At 51.1% G+C, this 10,665-nt stretch overlaps 1 protein-coding gene across 1 annotated transcript in view; it reads right to left on the bottom strand.

Annotated features, from left to right (window-relative positions):
- Positions 1-1,591: 1,591 nt before the first annotated feature.
- Positions 1,592-10,665, bottom strand: part of TRANK1 (tetratricopeptide repeat and ankyrin repeat containing 1) — a 73,402-nt gene continuing 64,328 nt past the window's right edge. The window contains exons 21-23 of the mRNA XM_077754258.1: positions 5,105-8,157; positions 3,943-4,041; positions 1,592-2,890 (exon numbers count right to left, since the gene is read on the bottom strand). Coding sequence (XP_077610384.1) covers positions 2,790-2,890; positions 3,943-4,041; positions 5,105-8,157 — 3,253 coding nt within the window. The 3' untranslated portion in view covers positions 1,592-2,789. The remainder of the gene's footprint in view (positions 2,891-3,942; positions 4,042-5,104; positions 8,158-10,665) is intronic.

Genomic DNA, 10,665 nt, shown 5'->3' with positions numbered 1-10,665 from the left:
GATGAATTTTTGAAAGATCCTCTATCCCTGAGAATTCACCCTCTAGATTGGGGAGGTAGACACTAGCTGCGTCCATGCTTGTCCAGGAGCTGGGTACATGGCGGGCAGGAAAAGCCACAAAGCAAGCTATGGGGGGGAGTGAGTGGTCAGGATGGAGTTCCAACCCAGGGGGATCCCTGAGGCAGAAGAGAGTTAACACGGCAGGGACGACTGCTAGCTTTNGAGAGGCTTGCTTGTCAGGGCGCTCCTTGGCTGGGGTCTGGGAGCTTGAATCTCTGGAGGGGTCCTGCCCAGCTCCGAACCGGTACCCATGCCTCGCAGTGCTGCTTGCACAGCGTAGTTTTTGCGGAACACCTGCTTTCCTTCTGAGAGTCTGGGACTTTGATAGGGGCTGGCAGAAGACGCCTACCTGACCAGCCCCCGTTAAGCACTCTGAGCTCTGAGTCTCCAACAATTTTTGATGGGCAACAATTCACATGTGTTGTCACACCTGTCAGTGGGGGGGTTGTGTCCTGTGTGAGTCCGCTGGGAGAGGCCCCTCAGAAGCCTGCACCTGATACCCCCTCGACTCGGCCCATGTGTCTTTTCCCTTTTCGGACACATGCTGAGTCCTGGGAGCCCTGCTAGTGAATTACCGGACATGAGAGAGCTCTCAGGGACCTGTGCACCCACCCCACTTCCTGGACTTCCAGGCAAGGCCTGGGACGCCAAAGCCCCTGCTACTAGGTGGGGTCTGAGATTGAGGCCATCGGTGGAAATTACTGACTGTGCTGCTGAATCCCATTCCCCTCTCCCCACCCTCTGCACCCACACTCTGGGGACGTCTCGGAGTTGAGGACGTAGATTCTCAGGAGTGGTCCTCTCCAGGGAGTTCTATCAGACGGTGTTGACAGAGAAGGTAGCAGGCTCACCTGGCCCAGTCATGAGCCTCCTGGACCTTGAAGCATAGGATCAGAGGACAGAGGACGCGTTGCTTCCTGAGGCTCAGCTGTCCTGCTCACCCGACACAAGCAAATCCTGAGGTCCCAGAGCCAAGACCCGAGGGCGCTCAAACCCACGGCAACAACCTACAGAGCCACTGGGCATCAGGGCGTGCACGAAGGGCTCTTAGGCCGTTCGGCTCCCCTAAAGGGGAAACTGAGGCTCCACTGGGTTATGTAAATGAAGCTGCCACCCCATGCGATGTGCATTTCTATCCCTGCTGTTTTTACACGTCACCACCTCTGTCCCACAGCAGACCCTGAGCCCCCAAGGGCTCTAGCACCACATCCAGGCACTCAGTGATCTGACCACCCCCACCCCCACCACCAGGTTACACGGCTCAGTGAGGGCAAGAGATTTTGATCTCGGGTCTCCTGCCTCCCAGGGCAATGTTCCTGTTGGGGGCAGTAGGCAGCACTGACAAAACTCCTACGTCCACACCCTAAACGCTCAGGAGGCACAGCCAAGCCCTCAGGACACCGCGACCCACTGTGAGTCCCCAGGTGTCTCTGTTTCAGACGGCATCACCCAGCCGGCCAGAGAGAACCAGCCGCGGGACCCACCCCTTTCCGGTGTGGAGACCGGACATACATAAACGGACACCTGCATGTAAGAGAAATGATTTCACTTTATAAAAATGTGATAATACAGCAAGATTTGATTTCTTTTTCCAGCAAGTGAAATTTATAAAAACCACCTGGAATAAAAATTAGAGATATAACCTAATAAAAATTAGAAACGAGGAAATAGAGTCGTTTCGAAAGGCAGTAAAGAGAAAACGATAAGCAGCAAAAGCAGCAGCAACCCAGGGAGAAAGCTGGCTCTGCTGTGAGGACAGATCAGCGAAGGGCCAACGTAAGCCGGGCTCCCGCACAGGCTGAGCCGAGGGGCAGGGCAGAGGGAGGGCAGGAGCCGGGAGCGGCACGAAGGCCTCGGAATGGGACTACACTGATGGCCGCTGGCTCAGCGGGAGTCGGGGATGAAGCAAGAGCCTCCTTCAACCAAGCGAACGAGACGGCTAGGGCTACATACAAACACTTGCTGGAACGTGTGCACCGTAGCCAAGGCAGAGTTAGGGCCACCTTGGAGAGGCAGGCTGGGACCCCCCACGACAGCCCCCAGGCTTGCCTTCTAGGGCACAGGACGCTGGGGGGGGGTTCTTGACTACGTCCTGAGGCAGTCCAACCATGACGTGCACAGGTAGCTGAAAATGGTCACCAAAAATGGGGAGAAGGAGGGCAGGAAAGTTGCACGGAGAGAAGAGGCTGTGACAGAAGGGACCTTGCTATAAGTAGGTTCAGAGGGTGGCCTGGGGTGATGAGCGGCCAGCGGGGGACCCCGGGCACACGGAGCTCTTGTGCTGCTTGATGCTGCAGCCGTGTGAAAGGCGATGAGGGAGTCTGAGGAGGGATTTCCCGCCAGAGCAGCGCCAACTCTGAGGTCAGGGGCCCTGACATGCTGCTGACTCAGGCCATGACGGCGATGCGCCAGAGAACCGCGGAGCTTCGGGGTGAGGAGTCCCAAGGTTATTTCAGCTAGGACTCCTCTCATCTGGACAAGTTTTAGAGAGAACTCACCCTGCTAGGCTTTAACTCAGAAACCACTTAAGAGGTCCCTACAGGGGATGGAGCGATCAGATCTAAGCCGCTAGTGAGAGAGAAATAACAAGAACAAAAATCAAAGGTGTTGCTAGACTCCCCTACTTTTTTAAGCTAATTTACATTCCTTTTCTGCTCTGCGCCAGCACTCAGAATTCTAAGTCAGGATGGAAAGTTCCAAAGGCTCAGGAGGCAGCGGCTGAGTGGACGTTAATATTTTCTCTGCTTTCCACATTTCCGCGCACGCCTTCGAGGACGGAGTTCACCAAAGTCTTCGACCTCATTTTCATAATCATCTTCCTGAACGATCCCTGTTTCGAAAGCCAAAAAGAAGCAAACAAAAAACTAGAAACCAAGTACAGAATGGTGATTTTTTTCCACTCCGCTGTAAAATACAACGCGCTAATAGAACCTAATGTCTCTGCAACTGTTTTAAATTAAAGGGCAAAAAAGCCCGGACCGGGGCCAAAGTAAACACCTTTCTCTTCTCTAGAACTAAGTTCTTGTACAGGCTAGTTCCTCTGCTCTTATTTAGAGACACTTTAGATGGCAAAGAATTTAAACAGACCTAAACTCAACCACAGACTCGAGTTGGTATACCAGTTCTCTCCCTTTTGAAGCAATCACGAAAATCATGGCAGGGAATATATCCTAAGGATTTTTGCCTGGCACGGATATTTGTGCCAAGCCCCTTTTAGTTTTCCCAGCTCCGGGTTCTGGATTTTCCAGCAGTATGTGGATGAGGAGGACCCCCAGAAAGGCAATCTGGGGCGTATGAAATATACGGAGTAGGAAAAAATTAGGTTGGGCCAAGAGGGATGATACAGAATTTGGCAAGATCATTCTACCTGTCAGGAGAGAAACCTCACTCCCTCTGTACAAACCCTTAACCCTCTGTAGGAAGGTGCGTGCACGTTCCCCAATGATTTTGTTTTGCTCACAAATGTGTTTGTTTTATATCCCTGAGGCCAAAACAGTGCTGAAGCATCCTAGGCACTCAATAAATACTCGCTGACTTGCATGAATGGTTGACACAGGCAAACATGTTTGCCAAAAGATGGCTTTTCAATACTTTGTCTCTGGGAGTCGGTGTATTGAGCCTGAGTAGTGACTGGATGGCATCGATAGGAGCTCGTGAGCAGCAGACGATATTTTGGAGAAAGCAATTACCATGAGCCCTCGGTCAGATGGGGAAACTCCGATATTATGATGCTAATAATTTGACTCACTGGGAGAAGATGACCTAGACAGTGAGTGGCCACTATTGACATTATAGGCGACCCCCCTTCACATCGACATGGGAGTCAGCAGAACCCAGAACCACGAGACCCCGAGCCTCCCACTGGGGTAAAGGGCTCCTTACCTTCCTCATTTAAGTGGAGCTCTGCCTTCATCAGCCACTCCCGCGCATCCCTGACTGACGGGATCAGCACATTGACCAACTGAGCCATCACCTCCTCTGCTACAGGAACGAAAGGACAAAGGCTCTGAGTGAAGGGGCTGCTGCGGGGACCAGACTACTCAGTTCTAGAGCCAAAGCCCCTACCTCCCAAGAGCTGTCTCTGTGTTTCCTCTGAGGGGAATGACAGGTAAGGACCCACAGCCACCTTCTGCCACCACAGACATAAACTACAATGAAATGCTAGCCTGACGCCATTACTGTGTGACTGCAGACGGCCAACAGCAATTCTTTCAAGGAACTTTGCTCAAAATGTCATTAAACCTACAGTTGGTTGAGCATCCGACTTCAGCTCAGGTCACGATCTCGCAGTTCGTGAGTTCAACTCCAGAGTGGGGCTCCGTGCTGACAGATCAGAGCCTGGAGCCTGCTTCGGATTCTGTGTCTCCCCCTCTCTCTGCCATTCCCTGGTCTCTCGCTTGCTCTCTCTCTCTCTCTCTCTCTCTCTCTCAAAAATAAATAAACATCAAAATGCCATTAAACCTTAAACTGGAGTCTCTGGATCATAGAATGAGTTTTAAATATGAACTTTTGCTAATTTTATAGGTAACATGACTTGCACTCAGTGTTGCTAAGAAATAGCTAACAAGGAAGTTAGAGGAAATCTGATCCAAAAACCACATACGAATTTTTATTGTTAAGGTCTCACACTGGGTATGGTTTTTAAGATCGCTCCTAAAAAGGAAGAGACCAGCTAGGCACCCCCAGATCTTAGTCAAACGTCCAGTACAGAGTAGATGCTCAAAAAATGATCACTAAAGAACAGATCAGAAGCTTAAAGAGTTTCCTTGAGACGTTAAACGCTCTCCCTATATCTTGTCAGGGAACTAGTTCACAAGCCCTTCTCTTGTCTACCGTGCCAGGGCCCTCCTGACTCCAGATAATCACAAGGTTTGGATTGGGGGGCGGGGTGGTTCAAATAATGGGGTTTTGCTGTAATTTAAGAGCACCTGTTCCTCACTTGTATTTCCACTAACGCCATGTTCTGTCATCCCCAGGACTTGATCTGACAGGTGTTCTCACAGCCTGGGCTCTAACTGGGCCCCAATTTCGGGGGATGCCTTACCGCCAGCCCAGGCCTTCCGCCTGTAGAGGTCCTCCACCGTATCCGAAACCTTCTTGATGTTCTCCTGGACCTTCCTCTGCAGCATGTGGCTGTGCTCTTTGGAGCCCAGGTGACTGCGGATCCCCACGCTCTGCTCAATGTCCTGCACCACCAGCTTGCCTTCGTCGATGGCCGGGTCCACCTTCTCATGGAAAAATTCGAAGTACTTCTGGTAGGCAACCTGCTGCCTCTGGTGGCCTTCCAGGAGGATGTGCTGCTCGTAAGACTCGCTGTTCCTCTCCAGACCCTCCTGGTCTCCCGGCTCGGCCCTGGAAAGGGCCTCTGAAGCCTCCGAAGCCGCTCCTTCAAATTCTTTCCCGGGGCTGAAGAAGCTGTCAGGACCTCGGGTGAACTTCACCCCACACAGGTCGCACTGGGTCCTGTCGATGTCGGCCTTCTTAAAGTTCCCGGCCCCGGGCCCCCTGGTCTCCTCTCCGAAGCACTCCGCCTGGGCACCTACCCTTCTCCTCCAGCTGATGCACAAGGACACCACCAGGCACGCCCTCCTCAACTTGCGCTGGATGGAAGCCTTCCGCTGCTTCTGGGACAGAATGGCGGTGAGGACGGGGTCTCGGTCTTCTAACGCCAGCTCGTCTGTCTCGTCCTGACCGATCTCACACTCTGGTCCGGCAAAGTAGTCCACGGGCTCTGCACAGAGCAGGCGGCTTAGTTTGACCTCCTCGTGATAGAGGCCGCGGACTGTGGACCCTTTGGTGTGCGCGCTGTCCCACCGCCAGTGGCAGTCCATCAGGTACTCTTCATCCCGCTCGAAGAGCAGGTCCTGCAGCGCCTCGGCCACGGACTTCACATTGTCTGCCATCAACACCCGCTTCACCACTTTCAGGAGCCTCTCGGGAACCTGGTCCGGGCACTGCCTGCTCATCAGCTGCAGCCTCGTCTGGATCTCCTGGAAGTGGCGGCACAGAAGAGGCTTGCAGTATGGCTGCAGAAGCTCCTCGGCATTCACCAGCATCACCAGGCACAGCACCAGGGTCCGCTCTGCCTCCCCGGACACCACACAGTCTATCTCCCCAAAGGCATCGAGCAGGACGTTGAAGTTCACATTCTCTCGGCCACATAGCACCTTGACGAGGTAGGAGAGGTGGAACCGGAAGTCCTGAATGGCTCTGGCCACGTCCTTAGGCTTGTATTCCTGAACGATGCAGAACACCTCCCCGAGCTCCCTGTCCTTCCTGCTGAACAGGAACTCCCAGTAGTGCAAGAGCGCGAGGTAGCTCTTGGGGAGGCACAGGATGGTGTTCTTCCGGAGGCGGGCTAGGACCACCCCACACTGGACGAACTGGAACTCCAACAAGGCCACCGTGTTTCCGATGCTCGGGATGAGCAGTTCTTTGCACCTCTTGACAAGGACGTTCATGAAGCGGAAAAAGAGCCTCTTGAAGTCTTCTGGGTTCCGGTACACGTACAACTGGGCAATGCAGTTCTCCAGCAGCCGGATGAAGCACAGGTGGGTCTTCTCGGTACCTTCTTCATCCTTGTTGGGCGCCAACATGCCGAATTTTCCTTCGACTCCCTTCATCTTGCTGCCTCTCCCCCTGCCCCGTTCCTCCTTTTCGGCCTCCAGAGCTTTGAGTTCCCTGTGGTAGCTGTCCTCCTCTTGATGGAGCAGCTTTTCGAACTCCTCTGGGTAGTTGGAGGAGACCAGGAAGGCCTGCATGGCGTGCAGCCACAGGTCTGTAGACTCCCGGCGGCTTCGGGGCCTTTCGTTTTGAAACAGAAAATGGATGTACTCTTTCATAGCTGACCTGTACGACCGAAAGGACGTGTAATTGGGTTTGAGGATTTCTTTGCACGCCATGGGGTTTTCTGACAACACCCTCTGATGGAAGTGCTTAGGGAAGAGCACATTCAGGAAGGATCTACAAAGTCCATACATATCTGCAGACGAGATGTAATCAATTTCTTCAAGTTCTTCTGCTAAGATTTTAGGGAACACTTTTTTGGCTTCCAGAAGCAACCCACTGATGGCCACCAAGTGCATTCTTGACTGAACCAACCACTTGGCTTCACAACGCCGCAAAGGCCTGTGGAAATCTTTACAGTTTTCAACCTCACACTTCAGGCCTACGATAAACCTCATGCAGACTCCTGCGTAGGTCTTCCCAAGCACGCGCTGTGTGATCTGACGCAGCCTGCTCAAAAGGTGTTTGTTGAGGGCTAATTTCACCTGGTCAGTCATGACCAAGAAATTGTCTTTTGTTTTCTTCTCTCTCAGGTTCAGATCCAGGTCAAGAATTATTCTTGATATGGGCCCACAGTCGTTCTGAGCTATCTGGCAATACTTGGCATCCACCTGTGAAATCCCAAAAAACTCAAAACAAGACTTGACCATCTCCTTCTCGGCGTTGTTGGTCACTCTTTTGAGGGCCTTGACCAGATTGAGGAGGACCTCCAGGCCCCCCGGAGCCAGGGCCAGGACCTTCTCGGGCTCGGCCTCACACTGGCTGGTGGCTTCGTAGAGTGCCTCCACCACGCCAGCCGAGTGGTTGAGTGTGTTGAACTTGAAGAAGGCGTCCTTGAGCTTCTGAAAGTCTCTCAGGAGGACCCCCTGAAGGAACTGGGCCTCGGCAATGCCGGACCGCTGATTGGTTTGATAGCAGAGGTCAAGGGCTTCTCTCAGGATGGCCTTGGTATGCTCTACGTCCAAATCCCTGGCCACGTTGAGGCGGGCAGCCCCCAGCAGACACGAAGCCTGGAAGTCCTTGTTGGCAGTGAGCCGGGCAGCCTCCAACAGGCATCCATGTTGCTTCATGAGCATGGCAGCCTCCTCCCTCCGGCCCTCCCTGTTCAGCAGGTCCGCGGCTTCCGCCAGCCGTCTGCGAGACTTGAGGAACACCAGCTGGTCTTCTGTGTCTAGCTTCGAGAGGACAGTCATCATCTCCTTGATCTTATTTGCGCTCAGGTACTTGGCTGCGGCCTCTAGGTAAAACTGACTGGCAGAATAAGACAGCTTGGATATGGGAAGGGTCTTGGCCCTCAGCATTTCTTCGTACCTGCAACGGTAGACGACACAACGTCAGCTTGTTACTACCCAACGGAAAGTTTCCTTCAAAATACGGCACAAAGCAAGTCACGTACCATTCTTATGTGTACATACAAATTACAAGATAGGACCCAAACCTATCCAGCGTCTTTACACGTGCTTCATATCAGAGGGATAAAATTAATTCTTTATTCTCCAAAGGAACGGAGCTTTTGTATATTCAATTAATGAAATACTATGGAGTGGCAACCTCAGCAAATGGAAGTTAGGTTTGGAAGTCAATCTGAGAATTTAAATAAATAAAAGTAAGTAAAACGTGGAAAAGAAAAATAAACAGATAAAGGAAAGTCAATCTGAAGGGCAACAATTATGCATAACTAAAATTATCCCCGGGTTGGAGAGGGGAAGAAAACCTTCACTTTTCATAAAAGCATGATAATCATTTTGGGTGGACAGCCCCACTGAGTTGGAGACAGGACTGAGGAGAAAGGGTGAAGACAGAGCCTGAGACACGCCAGCATGCCATTGGCCTTCCTCTCATTACCCAACCTGTGAAATTTCTCTTCTGCCAGGTAGGAGTGTGGTTAAGAGTGAGATTAAGGAAGCTCCGAATGCTCTCCTTTACTCTGCTGGTCAAAGTCAGCGCCTCCCACACTACCAATTTTCCAGGCATCGGAGCAATCCAATAAAACATGCTTGCTTTTGAACCCTGTTAGGATAAAACTCACCTCCTCACAACCAGAAGAGTGCCCAGGCTCCTTCTGATGGCTCAGAGTCATCCTACAAACATCAGGTTTCCTAGCTTTTCCTCTTCTACGAGAGGAATATATTAGAAGAATATAGAGTAGAATATATTAACCCTCCCATGAAGGGCTGTAAATGAAGATGAAGGAGCATACTTTGCATCTGAGCATCGACTAATGGAGTTGCGAGTACTTTGAGCAAGCATAAAGAGCTCCCCAGGTATTTTCTCTTCACATCTACAAGGCCCACCATGAACTTTGAGTCAGGCCAGTGAGCAATTGAATTCTACACTCAGTATGCATGGTGCTCAAAGGACATTCAGACAGATCTAGCGTGAGGTTCCAGTTAAGACTCAGATAACACTTGGATCACAACTCAACGTGTTAGAAACTCTCAGCTGCATACCTCAATCAAGCCGAAAAAGAATAATGAGAGAAAAATGTGTTTCTGGGGAAGATCTGTGACTATTCAATGCTCTTCTGAAAAACTGAGGACAGAAGGTTAAATAAAGAAGTAAAAGTTAAAAAAAAAAACATTCTCAGTCAGTTTTGTCATATGAACTCACAAGGGAATTGGTCTGGTCAATTACCCATACCACCACCGCATAGCACCCTGATAACTATGTACCCAATAAATGTCACAGCCGGCACCCTTTCATGGAGTGAGAGTTGTGTCCCCTAAAATTCATACATTCGAGCCCCAACCCCCAGTGTGGTTGTATTTAGAGATGGGACCTCTAAGGAAGCCACTAAGGTTAAATGAGGTCACAAAGGTGGAGCCTTGATCCAATAGGATTCGTGTCCTTATAAGAAGACACCAGAGAGTGAGCTCTCCTTCACTGTCTCTCTCCATGTGGCCAGGGAAAGACCACGTGAGGACACAGTGAGAAGGCATCCATCTGCGAGCCAGGGAAAGAGCTCCCAGCAACAGCCCAACTGGCCAGAGCCTTGATCTTGGACTTCTAGCCTCCAAAACTAGAAGAAAGTACATTTCTGTTGTTTCAGCCACCCAATCCATGACATTTCGTTCTGGCAGCCTGAACCGACTACTACACACCCATTGTGTCTATCATATACATAAGGGTACCAAAGACCTGCATAAAGGAATACGCTCACTTTACCAGCCATGGCACAGAACACCTACTTTCCGCTTCCAGAAATAAAACTCTAGGTACTGAGTATCTTTATCGAGGTCCTGGTTACGCAACTACATTTATTTCGTGAGAATTATGTGCACCCTTTTGAGTATACATTATACTTTAACAAAAGCTAACTTAACAAAAAACTGAAGTTTGAACATCTGGGTCAGATCTGTTAGTTTGGTCACAGGTAGAATTTGGTAGAAAGCAAAGAAAATGTAGAACCAACCCGCACTCTGCTTTTCCAGGAGGTGAGAGTGGACTCAAACCCCTGCTCAACAGAACCCCGGAATGGCAGTGTGGGTCCTTCTAGCGGTCAGTGCTACCAAGAAGATCTCGTAGGGGCATCAATAACACGCTGTTTCTACATTCCTCGCCAACCATTAGCCCTGGCCATCTTGACATCACCTTTGGAACAGGAGCTAGGAGGGAGGTTCCGGAAGGCTTCTCGTGGGTCACGTGCGAAGTTTGTGAGGCTAAGTGTACGTGCGTTTCACACACATATGTGTGACCTCATGGCTAAGGATCTGCCAGTAGATCACCGTGAAGCAAAACCCTGAGGCCACTAGCGCCCTCACCTTCATCCATCCATCAGTGAAGCTGCTACCTCAGCAGCAGGTAAGGGTCGGGGACAGA

This window comes from Crocuta crocuta, unplaced genomic scaffold (genome assembly GCF_008692635.1).
Source record: "Crocuta crocuta isolate KB4526 unplaced genomic scaffold, BGI_CrCroc_1.0 scaffold70, whole genome shotgun sequence".
NCBI lineage: Eukaryota > Metazoa > Chordata > Mammalia > Carnivora > Hyaenidae > Crocuta > Crocuta crocuta.
This window is presented reverse-complemented; position numbering and strand designations above follow the sequence as displayed.